Here is a 23982-nt window from a genome sequence, read left to right on the forward strand (position 1 = left end):
TCGTCTGTTTTGTGCAGATGGTGAGATTTCAACTAGACGAAAATATAATAACGCACCTGACCCTCGCCCAAATGACAAAGGATTATTCCTCGGAAGGAAATTCGAAAAACGACGACGCATCCACAATGTCAATCGAACCGATTCGGTCTGCTAGAAATAATTTAAAAGTTCAGCATTGCATTCAAGTTTGATTTTTGACGTACGTGGGTGGCTGATGGGCACCCCTTTCATATTTTTGAGTTCTTTCCGGTTCTGGTTTGGCGTCTTTATCGGTTGCAAAAGGCGCACACAACGGACTCCGGATCGTTATAATAATGTTGAGCCAATTTGGGCTCGTTATTCCCGTTTTGATGAGAAACTGAACTTAGCATTGAATAATGAAGGTCCGGAACAAAATTAAGCCGTTTTCCGGAAAACGAGAGCAGTCCTTCGATAAAAATAAATTTAAACCCTTACAAGCGCTCTCGAGGGACGGTGGCGGTAGTGCAATAGACGACGCCGAGGTTGGAAAGTTTGGGCCCGCACAAATGAGGGAATTGATTTTTTGCGTGTCGTTATTAAAAATTAACAAAACGAAGAATTTCAAACGGAAATTCGACGTAATATCCGCCATTTGCTCTGGTTCATTGAAATGTTCATGCATTTTAAACTTTGATTCCACCTGTTATATTTCAAATCGGCTTATTGGAATATTTAAACATTTAATCTGGTGCATTTTTCATCGACCATTTGAGTTACGACCGGTCATAATTTCGTGTGATGTCAAAAATGATTGCATGGCGCACAAAAAACTTTGGTATCTGCTATCGTAACACGTTTGGGAGAGGGAACAGTCGGCGGATTTTCGGTGTTGGTTACGCTCGAAAAATTAACACCTTCTAAACAGTGAGAATATCTCGTTGGAAGAGTCATTATTCCCATTGAACGAACATCAACGGATGCGAATAAACACCCTCTCGGAGGTATACGAAGCAGGGTGTGCGGAAAGCAGAAGCGGATTAACTACGGCACGTATTTGTGCGACTATGAAGTGGCATTATTACATAAACAAAAATGTAACCACGGTTAAGGGAGTACATGATGCAGTTTATTAAGTCGAGAGAGGGGAAACAAAGCGAAATAGATGGCGAGCGCCCCGCGAAAGAATGTCAGCTGCAGGCGTTAATTAAGCAGGGTGAGTAGGTGCGACGGAACCTTTCTCACAACGAGACAAACAACAATCCAGGATATTTTTTCATTAAAAAATTCTACAAGATAGCCGCAAGACGAGAAGGGCGAGTTACAGTTCTGACCCGGTGAATTTAAATCGAACAATAAAGAACACAAAGGAAAGAATACGTCTTGACAAGTTGAAGACAAAAACTAAAAAAACTGCATATTTAGAAAATGCTTTCACATTTCAGAAAGCCTTCTATGTATTTTATTAAAGCAATGTATCTTCAGAAAAAAACTCTTTGATATTTATAAAGCCAAACTTACGGCAGAATCTTACTAAGATCGAGTTCTTTTGCCAAGCGTCCTTTTTAAATTTTTGTAAGAAGGTCAGCTGTTTAACAAAGTCGTGTATAATATCTTATTCTCTGTTTGTCGCCTAACCTTTCTAAATTTGATTCGTTGTCTCTTTCACAGGATACGTTGAACAAGGCAAGTTTCAGAAGTAAATTATCCCCAAAGTTTTTGATTATACTTATCAGATCTTGATATTACGTATGCTTTTAGACGATTTGTGCAAAAAACTCTACGTTAAATTTTGTCAACTAAGAATTTTTCTCAACTTATATGTTCTCTACATTCCGAGATAATTTATTGTGAGGAATTTATTGAAAAAAAAAAAAAATCTTGTAAAAATTACAGATAAAAATGATAGTCATTGCCTTACCAATCTTGGTATGCATTTAATATAGTATTTTACAGTAGAAGACCGTTACTGCCTTTACTGCCGAGCCAGAGATTTTGTGAGACGAGCTCGTAGAGTGAGTCGAATAATACTGGCGAGGCAGTAAAGACCCTAACGGATGTGTATTGTACAATAGTTTTTGTAATATCTCTACGTCACAATTATCTTTTTGAAATAAATTTTTTTCAACGCCATCGAAAAAACCGAATGATTAATAAGTGTGTGGAGGTCGTCGTCATGTCAACCGTTTGTGAAAAAAAATTGTTTCAATGTTGTTTGTCAGATTTGTTCAACGCTTAACTTTCCGTTGAAAATGAATGAATGAAATCAATAAAAAATCGCAATCAAGATATTCCCGATGTTCGGAAGTGAGTTCATCGTTATTGCCTGGAAATTCCGCTTGTGTTAGTGTTAAAATTGTGAAGCATCATCTTCGATCTTGTCTACATTTGCTGCTGTTTGTCAGATTTGTTCAACACTTAACGGACTCCGGCCGTTATGAGGTTGTTTACATGGTGACAAACTGTCCGGCAAGCCACCTTTAACAACTAGATATCACAAAAAGAATTTTACATTATAATTTTGGACAACATTTTAGATTGTCAAATTAAAGGAATTCCTTGGTCTTGTATTTCGTCAGACGTTGTACGTATTTCACTCCACCCTCAAGTTAGTTCTCACAGAATCTGCTATGGTGAAAACTACAAAACTTTCATAGACGCTGTTCTCTTATGCTCTTGCAGTAAATTAGATTCTTCACTTAATAACGTCAAGTTTCAGAGAAATGTTCAAATTGTATTTTTATTATGGAGGAAACGCTTAATACATTTGAGAACAGTCACTTTTGCTGTATCTTTGACATTATAACAGATGATGAAACTTGAATCTATCAGTTTAATCCGGACCCGAAACGTCAATCAGCAGTTTGGTGCTTTCCGGATGACAATCTGTTAAACGAAGTTAATCCCACACGAAGTGGTGATAATCTTCTACAAAGCGGCTATTTGATAATTGTTCCTTTGAGTTGATGCACTCTTTGTCTTCCTGATGATATCGAAAAGCTTCTCACAGAACGATCACTAAAGCAGCACTGAAAAGAATCTGGTTGCACATTCTCATTCACCCTACATACAGTCCCGATAACGCACCTGTGATTTCTCTCTCTTTCCCACAATCGAAAATTGCTCACGTGGAAAGCGATTTTCTATCCCAGAAAAGCCCTAGCAACATTCGAAAATGGAGTGGTAATTATCGAAGAAAATAGTTTTAAATAGGATCACTTTTTTGCAAAGCGAGACAGTAGAAACGAAACGAATTGAAAATGATCGTGCAGTTTCAGCCTTAATCCGATGGACCGAGCCGCACTTGCGGCTCACCTCCTGGAGCACAGATCCGACGATTATTCTCGCAAAACCGAAATTTAATTAAGCCGGGCCGTGCCGCTAATAAGACGTAAATTAATATGTTTACGAAGCGTATTAACTGAGGTTCCCATGTATGTGTGTGCAAGGGAGCGTGTCAGGCATCGGCGCATAAAAACGGATATTAATATCTCCAGGAGGCGACAACCTGCAGGGCCGTTGTAAAGGGAAGAACAAGCGTTATTACACGGGAGCGTGTGTTGTAGTTTGATTTACGCCCGTCGGTGTATTGTGCACGGTGAATACTGCAATTACACGAAAGACGGACGCAGCACGCCCCGTTGTTCGGGACCGTGTTCCGCGCTCCGGGCGTCCCGACGCCGCATTTCCTTACGGTCCGTCCTCGTTATCGGCGCCGTCGAAGGCGTCACCCGCTAATTAACGCATCGAAACCGGAACGCCGTTCGGTAGACGTTTTAACAAACGATAAAACCCTCAACGGCTGCCTTGCTCTCGCCGCAACTCTAAACTTCAGACATGACGTCTGCGGCTTCTAATTGGAACCGTAACGAACGTTTCCGCCAGAAAACGAAGATGTGCACTTCGGGATGCATCATGCAACAAGGGTAGATTGTTTTACGATATTGTGATGCAAATGCGGCTAGGTTGACGCAACATCTCCGACAACTCGCGAAATTCAACAGTCGATTCTATTTGGATCTTTTTGTCGTCGTATTAACAGCCCGACCAGTCGTTATTGTTGACAGTAATGTCGTATGTACCACATCCTTCTCCTCCGAGATTACAACACGATTACATAAACAAATTCAAACTGACGACATTCATATTTAATGTATTCGATGGAACTATCACTTCTTCGAGCATACTTTTTAATACCAATTCCAAGGAGGTGGAAATCGATCACAGACGTCTCCAATCACCCACCTAGACAATTGTCTTCGACCACTCATATCCGGCTCGAAGGACCAATGTGTTTAAGCCAATGATTAAATAAGTTATTTAATCAGTAACAGAAATAAAAGACTAAGGGTTCAAAATTACTACCAGGGAAACAAAGTGGGATTGTTCTCTCGGATTAGAGTAGCGGGTTAATTGGTAAAAGTTTCACGTTCATGCAAGATAATGAACCAAAAGACACCTCAACTTTGCGGAAACACTATTCGGTGAAGGAAAAAAAGTGTCACGTATTAAAAACTATGAAGGGGCCATCTCAAACTCCGGATTTACGCTCAATCGAATCATAATAGTACGAATTGAATAAGAATGGAAGTGAGAAGAGGGTAGAAAAGCCTTTCAGAATCAATAATTTAGGAAGAACGAAAGCTAATTAAAGATTTTTCGAGGAGAAAAAAAAATATGATAGAAGAATTTGCGTTCTAAATTGAAAATATGGCTGCCAGTTTGATTTTTTGTTTGCAATGTTTCCAGAAACAATATTTTAGACAACCATTGACAGTCATGTTCCGAAGATTCTTTCATCACTTCATCACGCAGAAATTGTTTTGCTTCAAACTTTTCTTTTTATGGATTTGGACTTTGCACGGTGGGAAACCAGGACCGGTGTATCACTTGAGTGCAAATTTCTTCTTGGTGCCTTTACAAGCTGCCACAAATCTTTTCATCCAACAGAACGAATAAGACTTGGCATAAAGATCTGCCGGTAATTTCTATTTTCTTTTCAAGGAAAAATTGCGAGGAGCGAAACTCCGCTGCACACTCCAGAGCGAAATTCGAAAATAAACACCCTCTTGAAAGCAGTTAGAGAAATAATGCGGAACCCACTACAGCACTATTGTACGACTGTAATCCGCTGCGGCTTTGCTTAACACGACGTACAAGAATGTACGAAACTGCTGTAACATCGCACCGCCACACTCGAACCCGGCTTAGCGGTCAGTTTGTAAACTTGACGCTTAAAAAGAGACTAAGCCCGAGATCTTCCCGACATCCCCGTTCGATTTTTTGCGGTCCGAACGGCACTCGTCCTCCACTTAAATTACGATGCAAAACACGTCCGAGTCGAATTTCTCTAATCACATTGTTCTTGCTCCGTCGCTCCTTGGCGGGCCTTAACAGTTTGCGGTATAATATGCTAATAACTCCGTTCCTTGCTTTGTTTTGTCAAAACCCGGTCATCACAATTCACGCACAACCCTCCACAAGTCAAAGCCAACCCGACCGACCCCAACAGACGCGGTTGCATGAAAGATGCAACAGACACCCACGAACCGTACCGATGAATTTAATAATTGAAATGGAGCGGTGATGTGCAACTGCCTCAACTTTTGCCGCGGTCAAACAACTCCGCCGAGTTGCGTTCCACCAAAACCGGTCCCTCAGGAGAAATCTCGAAATTAAGGAGGTGCAAGTTGTCTCGTAGAACGATGGTCGGTCTAGCCATCCGAGGCTCGATAAATTTTTATAATGGAACAAGCAGGATAACAACGAAGAATACTCCCGATTTGACGGATCGAAGCGGAGGGGTCCGTCTAGAGCTTCGGTTCGGGCTAGACGTTTGAGAAATCGTACCGGGATTCCCCCAGTTACTCTTAATCCTTGATCGAATGCACCCGGACAAAGACGAACTGTTCGGTTGCATCGGTTGAGGTGAAACGCCCTCCAGAGACCCGGAGCTAGGATCAACAAAGACCGGAACGGGACGCAACACATACCTAATTACCTCGGTGCGATTTTCTCCGGTCGAAAACGGGATCGCGCACGCATCCGAACTATTCCGGGTCAGGACTCGCGTGACAGGAACGGATCCGGCTCCAGACGGAACAACGACGAACCGTCGAGGACCGCAAGCGACGCAACGAGAGAGAAAAACCCTCTCCAATCGATAACGTCCCTCACACGCGAGAAGGCCGCTGCTCATCCACTACCAAAGCTGACACATATGGACTTACGGGCTAGCATCGAAATTGAGCTGGTGACGATGTCAAGATGTACTCACCGGATCCACCGCGGCGCACTAAAAAAGAAAAACAACATTTTCTAGTAAGTAGAACAAGAACTGGGACATGGGGAGGTTCCCCTAGTGCGAGTTTCACACTAGAAGAATCTTCGGTTTAAATTTTGTTTGAACGCTTTTGCTTTCTTATCTAGAGAAGAGTTGACACCGTGGGGCGATTGTTGAGAGGTAAAGGGCTGGAAGGGTTGACGTCAGTAGAACATCCCTTCCAGTTTCGGGAGTTAACGGGTCAAAGTTATAAAAAGGTCCTGTGTTAGATCTGTATCTGTGTTTACAGCACTCGTTAAATATTTACCGCCTTTCTGTGTCGCGTACAAGTTTGCCAGTTGCTGGCACACTTCACCGTCAGATTTTGCCCACATCCAGTGACGTCGTCGGCCGCCTCCAGAATCCGTTAATCTTTTCTCTGGACCTTTTGGAATAGTTGGGAGTTTGGTGTCGGCAAAATAAACGCATCAGCGCGGCCGTTTCGAGGATTGCGATGCGAGCGAACGGACGCAGAAATTGTGCGGCGGAGCACAATTATTCCTCGTACAACTGCTCGAGAATTTGTTACACATGTGACTCCCAACTTGAAAGTTTCAACTTACGATGTGAACTTCGCGAGTGCCGGCGCTCTCTTAATTACCATTTATTAGAGGAAGTTCGCGGTTCGCGGCAGGAACGTTATCGTTCCCAGGAAGGAGAGGAACGAAACCACCGCACGTCCACCGCCTCCCGGAGACGGCATATTTAAAAGAATGACCCTCGTTTGCGTAACGTAACGTTGCATTACCGCTTGCAAAGTGTCACTTTCGGGACGAAACGAGACCCCGAGGCGCGTTTGCGAACGGCACACGGCCCCTTTCGACAAATCGGAATTTATTCCGTTCGGATTTTCGGACGCGTTCCGCAATTCCCCGGGAGCAATTCCGCGTTCGGGATTGTAATTGCTTGGCCATCCTGGTCTATTATAATGGCTGTCAACGTTATATTTCCGAGCGTGCCGAAGCCGTCATAAAACGTAATCGTTGTCGCGGTCTGTACCCTACCTATAGACCCATAGTCAGTTGTAAAACCGTTCTTTACGACCGTAACCACCATTAGTCCTGCCTTCGGAAAAGGGATCCAAATCGGGAAAGTTGCGCACACATGCCGTCCAGTTCTTTCTCCTTGTCTGGCCGGGGGAAGCTTTTCGATCGGTTTTAATTGGTCGGGTAATGGGAGGGTGAGTTTGGGGCCGCGGGAAATTAAGAACGATAGGTGGAGATAAAACGGTCAGATCGACGTCCCGAGGGTCCAATATGATACCCTCTAAAAAATCTATTAATTTTTTTTGATCGTCGGACAGGAATAATACACTGACGAAGTCATTTAGACGAACGAGACTGTGTAGAAAATGACGTGCACACCGTAATGTGTTCTTAATGAAAGTACTACTCACCGCATTAATGGCTTTCTATTGATTTTCGTGATTTTTGATGTGATACAGTAATAAATACATAGACTCACTCGTCATTCCGTCGAATTCTCATCGTTTTGATTAGAACCAAACCACGGATGTGCATATTGATCGTTCATTTTTATAACAAAAACTCAAATAAACAATAAATAAAAACTGACTATCATTTCCTGATAATATTAATTTCAACCAATATTTTTTTTTTCCTTAACTGCCGAATATACAGCAGCCGTCGGTTAATCTTAGTTTTAATGTAAATTTTAATAATGGACGGTTTTTTAATTTTTGCAAATTTAAGTTCAATCGTAGGCATCAGCCTATGTGTATGAAACACATGCGTAGAAATCGTCATCGATTTTAACAATGAAAGTGGATCAGGACTGTCATTAACATCTACGCTTTCAAGTTAATTACAAGGAAGTCCTGAATGCTTTGTTTTTAAAATCAAACATTATTTTAAAGTTATCAGGGGTAGTTTTAAATGACTGCATTAAGATCATTGAAATATTCTTCATACATAATTTTTGATGGGAAACAGTATATTATTCATCAAGCGTGTAATGGCTGTTCCCCATTTACGTGAGTAATAGCCAGTACATGCGAGCAGAATACAATACTTATTGTACGATCTAGAAATTTCATCGTTTTTACTATCGAAATTCGTTTATTCAATTTTTTAAATTAAAAAAGTACGAAGACTCGCATGTTATGATATTTTAAGATAATTACGCTACACGAATACAGTCTGTGTGATCAGTTGCAGATGCAATTCTGTGACTGAACTCGTGGAGTAATTACTCACGGCTGTGACTAACGAATTGCATTACACAACAGTAAACGCATATGATGAACGTATTATTTAGTAAGAGTAAAAATAGTATTTAGGTTCTAGGTAAGCCATCCAAGATTCTGTTGGAACCCGTAAACAACCATAGCGTGTACTATCAAATTTACGCATAATAAGCAAAAAAAAGTCCAGTTTTATGATACTGCACAAAAACATCTTATTTCCGTTGTCTTGTCTTATTACTTATTATATTCTCATTTATTGTTTTACATAACACCATCAATGTTGCTTGTTGTATTTCATAACCGCAGTGATCTTCTTTGGTTTCTTATAACGCTGGTCACTATTTCCGTTGGGTTCTACTTAGTTTTGACACGTGACAATAGTTACGACCGAATCAACGAGTGCGCTTTTATTTCTCTTGGTGATTGGTGATGTTCCCACCTTTTTGCTGTTTGGTAATTACTAATTAGGTACCGTGCCGTGAAAGCCATTTGTACATGTTGATCATTTCAGAAAACTGCCCTCGCAAATTCAGCTTGTTTAACATTCTGAATACATTTTTTAACTTAAAACAAACAACGCTTAGGTTATTCCTCGTTCGGCACAAAACGCTGTTAAAACATTAACGTTGAAAATATTCTCCAGTTTCGCCCACAGTGGAAGAAATTAATTTTGAATTATAATTATTTCGTTTGGAAACATTCCCTTTGCGAAAAAATAAATTATCAATGCGCCCCCGGCGGAATTTGTCCTTTATCATTTGCCCGCGCTCCTCCCTGTAATTTTTGACTTTTCCGCCGGCGAACTTATCATTATCCAGTCATTTATATCAAAGTAATCCAATTTGGACGACAGCTTTGAGCTTAATTCACCTCCCAAAAATTATAACGCGAATTGACATAACGAAGCAAGAATGACAGCCATAATGAATCGCTTCAAACGGCATTCTCTTCGCGCAGTTTGTATTTGATTTATGGTCGTGGGGGCGGCGTAAGTGCGGCAGTCGGTTATAAAACGGACCTCTCCAGGAAGCCGAATATGAAAATCGTGGCTTGTTGCGGTTTTAAGTGCGGCTCGTATAACGTTATACACCTGGGGGGTTTTTTCGAGGGTGGCGGTGTAAACCGTGCGGTTGAAATTGCCGAAGTTGCGAGGTAAATGAGTGGTAATTTGGGCTTGCGTCCCGCAACGGTTACGTCAAATTGAATGGGGGCCGTGTGTTTGCGGAAAACCGTCAGGTGTGTGTGCACTTTAGCAGCCGGCAGTCGTCCGTCCGAATCGAGTCGCACGTACGTCCGCTCCCGCAAAGAATACATCCCCCGTGGCACAATAAATATTTGCTGTTTAATTAATACTTGGTAAATATTTACGTTGTTGCGAACAAACACGGGAACAACATATTCAATTTTGCAAAAACAATGGATAAAGTAGCCGTTTTCGAAATTAGCGTACGCGAAAGGTGGACGTTCATTGGTCGGAGAGCATTTGTTATTCGAGGGTGGAGGGAGGACGTTCGGTTCGCACATCCCAACCCCGTCTATCGTCCGGGCGTAATAATCGACGTCATTAAAATGCGCAACTTGAGGAACGATCCGGGGGACGGCGAAAAGGAACGTCGGACGCATTCCTAAATCTTGGGGGTCGCGCGCGTGTGTGTGTGTGTGTGTCACGAAAGAATGGTCAAAAGCGAATCCGTTTTAGTATCATCCCTTGAAAGTTTCGGGACATACGAGAAAAGCCTCCGGGCGGAGAGAAAATAAACGATAAAAGCGCAGCGTCCGAGAAAACTTCCCCAAGACAAACTCGATTTGGATTAAAGTGTTATACAAGAACTATTAAATACCGCAGCAGAAATCTAAAAGTGCAGGAGCGGATTTGCCCTTCGCCCACGTAGAACTACCCCCGATCGATAAGGGCGCCGTCGACTTTGTTTCCGTGAAAATTAACCCTCGCAGGATTAACAATGGCGAGCCGTCGAAGCGATTTTTATTGTCGGACGTTTTGAAAGCACATCTCGACTTCTCCTCGCCCTCGATGGATAAAGTTTGTCGCGGATGACAAGCTTATAATGGCCGATCGTTTTTCTTATATATCGAAGGTACTTTTAGCGTAATGAAAAATTTTACGGCCTCACTCTCATATCGCTTTTCTATTTCTACATGGGACTTTACTGCTTACTAAATCCTCATCCGAGTCGGATGTTACGCGAAAATGGAATTTACGGCGGTATGTTCGCGCCTCAAAAAACTGTACCGCCGTCTCGCACGCGGATCAAGAATTACTCCGGAGAGGAAGAAGGTGCGACGACGGAATCGGCAGATGGATTTCTTAATTGGTCCGATGCGATGCGATTGGACGAGACAAAAATCGCTCTCGCTACAGAAGAACGTGATTTAAGCGACGTAATTCGGGCAATTGCATTTTTAATCGGATCGCGAGCGAGACGGTTTATCTTTTACCGGTTTACTAGAAATTAGATGGGACGCTCCGGTTCTTTCCTTAAAATTAACGTAACGAACAATTCGTTCTTCTAATGTCTAGACGAAGCTCAAAAAAAAAACAGAACTCGGAGACTTGAAGACTTTGTTCTGATAAGAAAGACAAAAGACAAAATGCGGAGAGAAAAGAGAAATGAAAAGAAAGGCAAGAACGATAGAAACAGAAATACACACGGCAAATAGATCTCAGTTTGGATAGAACTAAAATCGACTTGCACAGGCTTCCTTTTAGCTTATAATTATAAGGTTATAGTTAGTATACTGTGAAGCAATCGAATTTCAGCCTAACGCTTAACAATTAACGATTGTGTTCAAAATTTTTAAATTCACCTTGCATTTTTCTATTTGGCAAATCAAACCTGAAAATGTGAAAAGAGGAGATACCAGAAAGGATCCTTGATGACTGCCATTTACAATAACTGTGCATTCTTGAAAAAGGTCTCTTTTAGGAAATTCATCAAATGTCCATCCAACAGATCTTCCTGATTTGGTCCAATAACTCCCGTAGTTATTCAAATTAATTTGTTCGTAATGATATAGGCACCAGATACAAGTTCCAAGAGAACATGAACTTTGACTAGCCTTCGTCCCAATAATTGTCCACGAGTGAAGATGGACGAAACTGGCGACAGCTGGTAGGTCAAAATTAAACTTCCTTGTTTAAAGAGGCAAAGAGAAAAAGTTATGGTACCTCAGTCCAAATTCTTTATTTATTCAACTAAACCACAAAGCACTTATTGACATTTTCTTTGAAGAACCTTCTTTGCTTCCTTCAAATATTTTTTGAGGCTTGGAAATAGATCCGGAGGTGTCAAATCTGACGCATGTAGGGATTCATGAAGGGATTTTTTGCGAATGCACCAGGAATTTGTGAGCAGGTTCGTTGTAAGAAGAGCCCATTTTCGAAACTTCACTGTTCCGTTTCTCCACAATTTTTTCACCATCACAATTTTCTAAGTGATCTGTCAGAATCATTCTCAGTGAAAACAAACTAAATCAGACAGTTGGAAGGCAGAAACTTACATTCCTTGTAAATTATATATGTACAGGGTCATTATAAATGATTCTCATCGCAGTAGGCGTTGGTGGCTTAGTTGAATGTGCCGCAAGCTTTATAACATGAGTGAGACTAGCATGGCCGATAGGTAGCGCTGCTGGCGGTAGTGTAAATTTGTCTACTAGTTTGTCTAACGTTGCGAAGCTAGCGGCACATCCCAAATTTGTGTGGGTTTTCAACGCCAACTGCGATGGGACAATCATTTATAATGACCCTGTACTTAATAAGATGTAATACGGGTTTAATTCACCCAATGTAAAAAAATATCAAAGAAAATGATATCGTTTGCAAGGGGTAATGAGGAGACTTCTCCGCAAAAGATTCTAAAGTATCTAAGAAGAAAAGCAACGAAAAATGAAACTACATACTTCATTAGTAGTAGGTGTTGGGAAGCTTCAGCACGTTTGAACTTACTTTCTTGTTACGTATTCGAGACTGCAAAACCTTGAAGTGGCACAATACGCAAACTTCTCCGTAAATACCTTTTTAAGATTTTTAAAGTCACCCTTAATAACGAATAAAACTGTTCAAACAGCTTGTTTGCTCGTCTCCGCAGCCTTGGCAATTGGGGCGGCGATGTGCACTTTCCAGGATCCCAATCAAACTCGAGCCTCCAATTCAATCTACACCTCGGGCTTTCAATCCCGATCCGAAAAATAAGTGTCGCTTAAATCATTTAATTGTCCTTCGAAAAGAAGAAGAAAAAAACACGAAGAAAGACGAAAACTGATCGGCGGATCGCCGCCTCCCCTGTCGACCTATTTTTCTCGGGCGCTGCAATAAAACTCTATATAATCTCTTCTGGGACAGGATACGCTCCGTCTGGGGCGAAAAAAAGTTAAACAAACACTGTGCTAATTTTAATCCCGGCATTAATCTCCTTTATTCCAGGACGGGGGCGGCGATGGCCCCGATTTTAATTGAAATAGAACAAAAGGGAGCCATTTCATGCAAATTCGTTCAATAAAGAACAGGTAATTATATCTCCGACTGTGCCGAAGCACCGAAAGGGTTCATTGTCTGGGGGCCGGCGCTGCTGCGGCGATTTTTCCCTTTAAAGGATTTGTGTTATGGTGAATAATTTTGTCGGCTTATCGGCCACCACAGGGCCGGATCCGACACGAGCACGAGGTCTGGCGAGATCATTAAGATTGTGTCGTGCATATTTCGAGTATTCGTGTGCCGAACACATCCTAGAAAATGGGAAATAACGCCGCGGCCGCCCCCACCGCCGCCGCTGTAACCGTGTTTCAGCACGAAAGACGCCTGGAAGCGTGTAACCGGAGCCGGTTTTACAGCGTTTCAGGACGGTTTTCAGGCTTCGCACGCCATGCTAAATCAACAAGCCCGACACAACGTTACGCATTCATAAATACACATATGAGAGGAGGTATTGTTGTAATGCAAAGAAATGAGACGAGGGAGTTTCGCCGCCGAGCCCCCCTATCTGGTCTTGTGCGATTTCCTGAATGAATTTTCGAGGGGGGTGTGTGCGGCAACGCCCACCCCTGATATTTCGTGACTCGACTTTAATCATTATTTAAGGGGAAACGGTCTCTCGGCTTGTACACACAAGTGCTTCGAGACGTCGCTGATGAATCGTCGTTCGGTCGGAAGTGACTCCAACTTATTATTCCACACACTTTTTTCTAATGCGCGCTTTTCATAGCTCAACACAAAATGATAATCATCGGGGGGTCGTATTAATAGACAAGGTCGACGATATAAACTATCGATTGATCAACAAGGCCGACACGAAAAATTCTACGTGTTCACTATCACAATTTCATTCTATCTAGATGGATTTTTTTTCAATATCGTAATTACATTTCTTGCACCGCCATTTACAGTTACCAACAAGCCCGCGAATATACTTCATTATTCATCATTGCTTCATCAGGGCAATAACAAGGATTGCAATAATAATAATAATAATAATAATATTTGTTCTGCTTCCGTCCAGCAACTGTCAGAATTCGATCGGTGAAGTTAAGCAACGTCGGGTGCGATCATGTTTGGATGGGTGGCCGTCTGGGAAACTGCGTTCCTTTGTAATAATTTATATACTTGATACCTTCATCGCTTGATTTTAGTACTGTCTATGAGTATTAGTACTGTGAATGTCGTACGACTAAGTACGAAGTATAGAAAATAGATGATGTGTAATATAAAAAATAGTGCTTTCGAACGAATTATCGTTACTTGATGGAAATACAATGAAATCTGCTATAAGCGGACACCGGCCGTGACAAAATTTTTGTCCGCTTAACAGAGGTGTCCTTTTAATCGAAATGATTATCAAATATACATATCTATAATCTAAAACAAATAAAATAAAAAAATAAATAAAAATGTATATCTTATTAAAAACGTTAAATATTTGAAATATGTACTAATATCTACTCTTCCTGGAAAAAAATGTAATAGTGTAGTTTGTTGTGTTTGGCTTCAAAGATCGAATTGGCATAATAAGTTTTTCCATTTGAAAGGGATGTCTTCCATGACGAATTCGAAATTTTTCGAGCCACCCTTCAGAAACTTTAAAATTTTCATTAAAAGTCTCTGCAATCTCTTTGGCTTTTTTTTTTACAATAGGTCCGGACAAATGAATATTTTTGTTTTTATAAACCACTTGAAAGTTAATTGATCTATTTTCAATCCTTCAGTTTTCAAAAATCTTCGCTTTTCACTCATATCTCCACTTCCCTGTCATTTCTTCATTAAAATTCGTCTTCATTTTTAATAATATGTACATATTTGCTGCTTGGGTTTTTCCTATTTCAAATTTTTCCAGAATTAGAATGTTTTCTTTTAATGTTAACATACGTTTTTTGTGATTCCTCGAATTTCGTAATGTCCAATCATAACAGTAACACTAAAATGCAACCATGCTGTCCGCTTAAAGGAGAGATTTTTTCTCAAAGGTGGCGAATTGTATTGTCCGCGTCCAGTTCATGGAGTGAGAGAGGTGACGTCTCATTTAAAATGCATTGGCTCCAAACGGAGCTAAGAAAAATGTCCGCTTAACAGAGGGGTCAGCTTAAGGGAGGTGTCCGTTAAGAGAGATTTCACTGTATTCCCTTTTCAACTTCTCATATTTGCTTGGCTTCGCCGAAAAACAATTGCATATGAAAACCCAAGTCAGTATTTCCAAAATCAAAATATCTTTACGTTACACATTTTTTGATACGTTGAAAAATAAAATTGTTTTGATTTTCCTTTTGTTAGAAAAACAACGATACATCACCCTCGCATTAACATTTATTGCCATCACAGAGCTTTATTTTTTAGTTTACTTTACTCAAAGGGCAAATAATAATTGGATAAAACGTCATTAAAAACATGCTAAAATTATTGTTGACATGTGAATGAAATTAATTAAATTTAAATTTTTGAAAAAAAAAACACTTTGATCCGAGTGGAAAGTCTGGTTATTTTTGTGATTTCGTGATGTGTCAGATGAATTAATTTAATTAAAATTCGAACATTTTTATTGAAGTGGAGATTAGTCGCGAGCAAGATTAAATTTTGACGCAGTTTTGGTCGGAAAGCAGGTTTTTTTTTTAATGAAAGCATGGATTATGAGTGCGACTGCAAAGCCGTAACATCAGTCGCTCTGACAACCAAACACCCTCGCTTATCGACTCTAATTCCGCAACGTTAATTTAGCGGATGGTCTCGCAAATCGCACCGTAAAAAGCTGCAAGCGAACCACTTGTTTGCTTTCGATAAAAACGGCGCCCATGTATCGAAAGCTCACTACAAACAAGCTCAAGAGCAGACACAAAACTGATTTATTTGTATGATGAACGCGCACAATATCCCTACGTATTATTGGGGGTGTTTTCTATAATGTATTTGCAGATAGATTCCCTCCACGTGTACACATATACATCACAATATCCTGAAAGAGCCCCGTTTAAAATTCAATTGTATCCGCGCCCGCATGTGTCTCTCTCTTTATGTACACAATCGATGCAACGCGAATGCTTGCACAATATTTATTTAAAAATTTTCCGATGTATCAGGACAAATATTGTGTTTGCCTGCAAAAATTCAGTTGTGTTTGATGAAACAACAGCGCCGGCGAATCCAAGAAACCCATTAAACATTCACCGCCGTCCGTTGGATGTTTTCGAACAAATCCCGACGTCAATTAGTCGGGCTGGTGTTCGCGACGAACACACCACGTCAACGTCGACCCCTAATGACGATGCACGCATGCATAATTCACGACGTCGACGCCGAGATGACGGCCGCCTCCTCCTAGTTTGAATAAAATCCTCCCGAGTGCGGCGGGCCAGGTCGAGCTTTAAAAGCTCGATAATTGCCAAACAAACGGTGCACCGCATCTGGAACTTATCGGGTCGATTGAGGATTCGAACCTGTTGACGGTCGGTGCGGAAGGGAAAAGGGCACACACGACGCTAACGAATCGGCCGAATTAAATTCGGAGGGTGAGACTTTTGTTTGCCGGAGATTATAAATTTATTCGAGCATCAAATATTAAACGCCCCGCTTTGACTTGACAGTCGGCAACCCCGCGGCGAAAATTTGCCGACATTTCGACGGGGCGAGCGTCACCGAGTCGAATTGTTAATTTCGGCTGCACCTGGTCGACGTCGATTGAAAATGGGAAACGAGCCGGCTTCAGACATGACGAATGCGTCAATTTTCTTTTAAATTAAAATAAACTTGGTGGGAGCGCCTGAGGAGGTTGAGGCCCGAGAAGCGGAGGTGACCGACGGAGAGATCACGGTACACATTCCGACATCACTCGTTTGTCGCCTAGAGGAATAAGCAATTGCTTCGAGAGTTTGCCAACACTGTGCAAGCTTTGTAATGAACGATGTGTTTTCATTCCTCGTTGCACCAAGGAAAAATCTGACGACATCAATCAAGTATGACGCAAAACTGTTCTACGCATTTGCAACAATTTTAGAATATCCAGTTCTTGAAGAGGAAAGAAGGTAGAAGCAGCATTTCTGAGATCAACACGGAGGCTTCCAAAATCTGAGATGTCAAGACTAAGAAGGCCTATGAGCCTTTTAATTCTGTTTGAAGGTTACATTTATGACCGAAAGAATTTTTTTTTAAGTATATGATGTGAGAAGTTACCGGCAATCGGTCAGAAGGATTTACTTCTGAAAGAAGCAAAGAGGTCCTTTTAAATATGATGTTTTCTTTTGGTCCACTACTGCATCCTCGACGTAATACGCTGTTGACAAAAACAACAATACTAGATCTATTCCAGGAAAGCTACACTGGTCGTCAAAAAAAGCAAAGCAGAAGGGATGGGGATGATCGTACAAACTTGAAATTTTGGTGACAATTTGAGATTGGGTAAGACAATGAATGACAATTTCAAAAAAATCTGTACTGAACTCGAAGTTCAGCAAAAGTGCCTATCTATGGGTGCTGGAAAATCGTCGACTCTTTTGCCGATCATGTCCCATACATGTTCAATCGGTGATAAATCTGGGGAGCTTGCAGGCCATGGCAGTAAATTGACGTTATTGTCATTAAAACTCTTTGTGTTACTCTTGAAATGTGGGGCCTAGCGTTGTCTTGCTGAAAAACACTGTTGCTGTCTTTGAAGGTATGGCAACAAAACTTTGTTGATGTACCGGGTCGCGTTCAGACTTCCTTGAATGAAGACTGGAGGTGACCGGCTTCCAAACTGTATTGCACTCCAAACCATAACGCCAGGTGTTAAACCAGAATGGCGTCGAAGTGCGAATTGCAAATTGAGCCTTTGTCCTCTAGGTCTTCTGACACGCAACCGTCCATCAAATTGCCATAGGCAAAACCAAGATTCATCACTAAAGATGATTTGGTGCCATTCATCGATCCAATGCTCCCTCACCCCTCACCCCTCGAGCCTGGCAACTAGATGCTCTAGGGTTAAAGGAAGCCGAACAATTGGTCGGTATGATGCTAAACCATACGAACGGATTCTGCGATAAATTGTTGCCACAGACACCTGTCTTTCCAAAACAGCCCTCCAAGTAGACCCTACCAACCGAGTTGTTTCAAACGGGTTAACTGAAGCCAGCCGCCGAAGACGCCTTTCTTGACGTTCATTCGTAATTATTGGCCGACCATTACCTCTCCTACGTCTTTCTGAGCCTTCGTTGCACCAAGCTGTCCATATTCGAATGATTGTAGAGTCACTTGGATCCAATCTTCTGGCAATTTCGCAAAAGGGTAATCCGGCCTCATGCATTCCCACAATTCAGAATTCTTTAAAGCATCTTCTTCTTCAAAAGAACAAGAAATGGTCAAAACAAATTTTGTTATTGATGCCATGACCGCACCAAATGTAAGCTTTTCACCTAATCCAAAATGGTCATTTCCTCAGGTTACCTCTCTTATGTGCCTACAGCTTGCCGATTGTAGCTTGAGCTGTGAGGGATGCGCAAAGTTGAATAAAGAGGTCCTGGAAGTAGCAAAGAAATGCGACAAAATTAGTGTTAGACTTAGACCACTGAGTATCCGGCTCTCACAGCTCAAGCTACAATGGGGAAGCTGTACATGATTCTTCACGAAAATCTACTCGCCTCGCTCATGACATTAATCTGAATCGTTGGGTCACTATTAAAGCTTAGTTTCTATTCCATAATTTTTCCCCCTCTCTTTACTCACATGTTAGGTAAAGTCTTTAACATTTACGAGTGCTTTTGCCGTAAATATGTACTGCCATTTTAATGACGTCGGTACTTGGCACGTTGCCGTCGTATATTTTTCTTTAATTAAATCTTGTTTAGAACATGGTGCTCTTATTAACAGAAGCTTTCTTTCTTCGGATATTGGACTTGCCATCTCAAGTATCAATTTAATTAGGTAATAACGTCGATTCTGCACGACCTTGCAGTAAAATCAATGCCACGGTGTCACCATGAATTTTTTTGAACCGATGTCACAAGCAGATTCGAATCGTGCACAATCAATTTGAATATCGTCGAGACATTTTAACGAATCGATGATAGTTCACATTTCTAGATTTTTATTAACTTCAGATACTTGTGTCACGGTATTACGTTATGTTCTTTGTTAAGTTGTTCGACTGAAAATCCACCCTTCCCTCTTTTCTTGTCCCCGTTGTCATCTTTCACGACACATTCGTCGTCGGCACCTGTCCCCGGTCCGCCGGCATCTCCCCCGACGCACTTTCCGATACCATCCACTAAATTAACGTTAGTGAATTAGGATACTATTTGTCAAAACGCCTGACGTCTGGAAACTCGAAGCAAACGCACAAGTTGTTGGGCCGACTTCGCTCCGGATTTAAAATGGAAGAAGCTAACGCGAGACGGCAACGAAAATATGAATTGACACACAAAGAGCCGTTTGTTCGTCGTCTTTCTCTCTCCCTCGCACCGGCCGACGAATAAATTCGGTTTCGTCGGGGGGTTTGGGGATGATTTTATCGTTCGTTGTTGCGTCCGGTGGCGTTAACTGATCGTAACGTCCCGGATATCTGGGCGATTTTTTTAATAATAAAAAAAGACACGGGAGATACCGTAATGAACGGACACAAAAAACACCAACTCCGGACAAACCGAACTTAATGAATTCGTTATGACGGCAAATGAAAATTTTTAATGGTCGAACGACGTTCAGATCAGATGCGAGGGATGGAGCGGGGTGATGTGTTTTGACGCTTTGTCGTGACGTCCGTTTTCACGTATTCTCTTTGGATGAAAAAACGAAAAAACCAAAAACCGACGGCTTCGAACATTTCGAATTCAACCGATGATTGGATAAATTAAACTGGACAATCACAATGCCGTATCGACGATTATATGTTAATTTTCATAAATATCGAATTAATTCGTTTTAAGCTGAATTTCATGATATTAAAGCAATAAAATTCGCCTGGAAATACAATTTTAAAATAACAATAATGCCGCGGAGCGTATTTTAATTAAATTAGTTGATTTAGTGGTGTGTCAATAAACGAGAAAAAAAACCGCGATCGGTAATGCAGAGTTATAAATAATGTTGTTATGGAAGCAAGACCGGAACTGATTCCAGACGTCGGTTTCCATCCCGTTTCCGCTCCATCGAGTCGAGATGGGTCGATCAGTTGCTACAGTTTGAAAAATACAAAATCTTTTCGTTTCGATGGTCGGAGTGACTGCACGACAGGATCCTAATTACCATTAACACCAGCAAATTTAACAGGAAAAGACGAAGGAAGAGAACGTGACCCAAATATCCAAATCTGAGTCGGAGCAGTTCGACTACACTGTTAATAATTTGCGGCAAATGTGTGACGTATTGATCGGGGCCAAGGATGATCCGTGTCAGGACCTGCACAGTAATCCTTGATTGACGTTTATGGTGGTGATGGAGATCGTCGTAACGGTTACCGGTGGTGTCTGTCTATTTATGTTCGGCAATTGGACACGGACCGTGACGGACGTACGATAAATACTGAATCAGTCGCAAAAGCCCAACCAGCATTATAATTAAATTCGATAAAAGTAAGTATCTCGATTCGCCAATTTGACAGGACTATATTCCTGCTAAGCAATAACTCTAATTCATTTTTATATGAAGCCATCCCATATGAAAATCGTAAAAGCGCCATAAAAATTTATCGAACTCGGAGCAATAAAGACCCCAATTTCCAATACGACGTCTTTCTTACAGGTTAATCTGCGGTCGGTTTGATTTTTATAAATGCGTGTAAAAATAAAGAATTGTTGGACGTAGTAGTTCGTCCGACAAATTAATCAAGAGCTTGGGAAATAGTTATTTGTGTATCAAGGCCAAAAAGTGCATCTTTTTCGTCCGAGTTTGAGTTTTCTGGCCGAGGCGCAGCCGAGGCTTGACAACAGGCCAGGACAAAAGGCGCCTTTTGGTAGGGAGCACATTAAATATTTTAGGCGACCGCACGAACTACAAAGCAAAAGACACCATTGGAAAAATTACATACAATTTATTTTGTATCTACCTCTTTCAAATAGATACATTAATTAACAATTTTCTATATAGAGTTACTTTTCGTCCGCTTGTGAGTACCAAAAATTACCGTTTTCATTAAGTGTGCATAAAAAAGTAGTTTCCAGCAAACAAGAACGTTTCGTGTAACGTACTCGACCGGAGAAAAACGGAATACACTCCTCCTCCTCAGACTTTAACGGCGAAATTTCAATCCAGTTTTTGCACAAAGACTGAAATAATATCTGAGTCGGAGCGAAAGAAAAGAAAAAAACTGTGCAGGTTCAAAGTCACGAGAGATAATCGCCGTCGACTTTTTTTCCAAATTGGACTCTTCCGCTAAAAACTGACAACGACACCAGCGCCGACAGACACAAAACAAAATGACTTTCACATTTTTGCGTCACAAACGACGCTTTCTCCCTCAGCAATCCCGTAATTCTCCCGGCGAACATGTGAGTGAGCCCGGTGCCAGTTACCCCGACAGGGCGCCCCCGCGAGCCGCCCCAAAACTGGGTGTTACACAAAACTATTAATTTCCTACGACCCGTCATATCTCCACCGCGTAACATCGAATGCAATTTCCTCGACACGCCGCCTCCAAGAACAACGGCACGCATGATGAACGTGCCCATTAGGCGCTTGTAAATTAATACAGGGCCGGTGTTAATCACGGCCCGAACGGCAAACGGCATGAATCACGGCTCCGGACGTCGACCGGCGACGAAAAACCCGGAAAAGAAAAGTCGCCGGATGCGACGGTCGCCCCGAAATTACCGGAGGATTTTCCGAATAGACGACGGCGTCGTCGAACGTCCGTTTTTGCACCCAATTACGCCATTAGCTTGGAAGTGTCACCTCGGCGGCGGCGTCGGACGTCGACGCCGCCGAGAACAAAGCTCCGCGTTCGAATTCGGACCTGAGTGACGTCACTAACACCAGATAAGCCCGTGATTAATGACAGTTTGTGTTACTCTTCCAGGATTACGTTTTTTTCAGATCGCCAACTTTCTGACCCTTTCGGCGGGTTTTTATCGACGGGCCTGCCGCCGACGTCTATGAGATTAATTTGTATTCGGCACTCGACGGTGCGACCGAGGAAATTAAAAAATCATAAGACGATCGGGAAAATGTTTCCGGCGGCGGCGTTTCGCGACCCCACGACCAGAGATGAAGAACTCGCCGAGTTCCGAGATCTTCTTGGAAAATTTCCAAATTAATATGTTCATCAGTTGTTTAGAATACTATTTTGATAAGGACATCATTGCCACGTTGCGAAAACAGATTCGAAGGATTCTTCCTTCTTGTTGTCAATTCCGGTTTAATATTTTCTTAAACAGAAAGATTTCTGTTTTTCCTTTCTGTTTTTCACTGAACTGAAGCACCCATTCCAACCGCGCCACTGTCCCCAAGCTGGGCGCCCAACGTGGGGCCAAAAGTCTACTAGTGTACAGAAATATTGTAGACATTCTTTTACTTGCGACTTCGACTTTCTAAATTTACACTCAAGTGATAGGATCAAGAGAATGGAAGAAAAAGTTTCCCCTTGTTAGACGATTAGAATGATTTTTAGAACTCGTCCAACGAAATTCGTCTCGATGGGGTCAAGATGAAAAAAAGCGTAAAACCGGCGGGCAAAAAAAAAATGCCGGAAAGCACGCCGTCCATCGTTTTCGTATTTTTTCCTATCACGCCAGAGAGTTTGAAACTTAGATAAGTGATAATGGCGGCGTAGCGTGACGAAGTCTCGTACGAACTTCGCCATTCTTATATAACTCTCATATAATTTCTGGTAAATTATCGGGTTTTTAATGGCAGTTTTTCTTTTCAAATGTAAATTTCCACTAGCAACCGATAATTTACACAACAGAAATTTAACGCGACGCGCCGCGCCGCGGCCCCAGAAAACGAAATAAATCTAAAATCTTTCGAGTCGACGTCGTCGTCGCGAGGGGGAAACTTTGATTGTAAATTACAATTTACCGGGAGAAGACGGCGAAAAAAAATTCGATTCTATATCAATTTTTGCCGTCTGCCGGGAACAAAACATTAAATTTAAATTTATATTCGCCGGTGAACATATTACGAAAGATTCTCCGATACCCGCCGCCACCTCAGACCTCGAGGTGTCACAAAGTAAATTACAGTGAAAGGGATTCCTTGTCATGTGTCGGTCGGGAGACAAGCCGGCGGATTCAAAAGAATAATCCCTTTATTTTTCTTCAATCAATATTTCCAGCCGCACCATTAAAAACATTACTCGAACCTGATCCTCGTCCCCAAAATTCCTACCGATTTTCCGAGCGTATCATTTCCAACCCGGTCGGTAATCCCCCGCAGCTTCACGAACAACACGGAGGCTTCGTCTCCGAAGAGACGGAATCGATTTTGTATCGTTAATTACGTTTCGGTGCGATCAGATCGACAAATACTTTATTAAAAATGCGACCCCGGACTTGGAGCGTGCCCCTTCCCGGAGCTCTTACTCTCGTTCGCGTCCAAATCGACGAAATAAAGATAGATGAACCATCCACTGACAGCTGGAAGTCCCGAAGTCATTTCCATTTAAAAGATCGAGAGGCTGAAACTTTGACATTTGTGACACTAGATTCAAACAAATTGAAGTCCCACACCTGCAGCAATTTTCATCAGAGTAGGTGTCGCGGGACATGCTAACCTGTCTCACGTTTTAAAATAAAGATGTTATACGTCGACGGAAATGTATTCGTTCGAGTTTCCTTCTACCTTTGCCGAGCTGGCCTCGAAAACCATCAACCAAAACCCGTCCTCCTATTGACAGCGCTTCCGGAAACAGGTTTTTACAATTAAGGCGTGAACAAGACCGTTCGGGGTGTTCCGCAGGTCGCTCCGCGCGGACCCGCGCTATTTGCAACATGCAGTTCGACACCGGAATCGTTACGCGTACAAGAACGAAAATCAAAAGTGAAAAAAATCGTGGCGCACGAACTGTTCGACATTTTGTTTTGAAAGTTC

General features: G+C 41.8%; 1 protein-coding gene across 11 annotated transcripts in view; it reads right to left on the bottom strand.

Annotated features, from left to right (window-relative positions):
- Positions 1-23982, bottom strand: part of Lar (tyrosine-protein phosphatase Lar) — a 424567-nt gene that overhangs the window by 76216 nt on the left and 324369 nt on the right. The window contains exon 5 of one of the 11 annotated variants that reach the window (XM_069052724.1): positions 6236-6253. The exons of the other annotated variants lie outside the window; for them this stretch is intronic. Coding sequence (XP_068908825.1) covers positions 6236-6253 — 18 coding nt within the window. The remainder of the gene's footprint in view (positions 1-6235; positions 6254-23982) is intronic. 11 annotated transcript variants of the gene reach the window in all.

Source organism: Tenebrio molitor, chromosome 1 (assembly GCF_963966145.1).
Source record: "Tenebrio molitor chromosome 1, icTenMoli1.1, whole genome shotgun sequence".
Taxonomy (NCBI): Eukaryota; Metazoa; Arthropoda; class Insecta; order Coleoptera; family Tenebrionidae; genus Tenebrio; species Tenebrio molitor.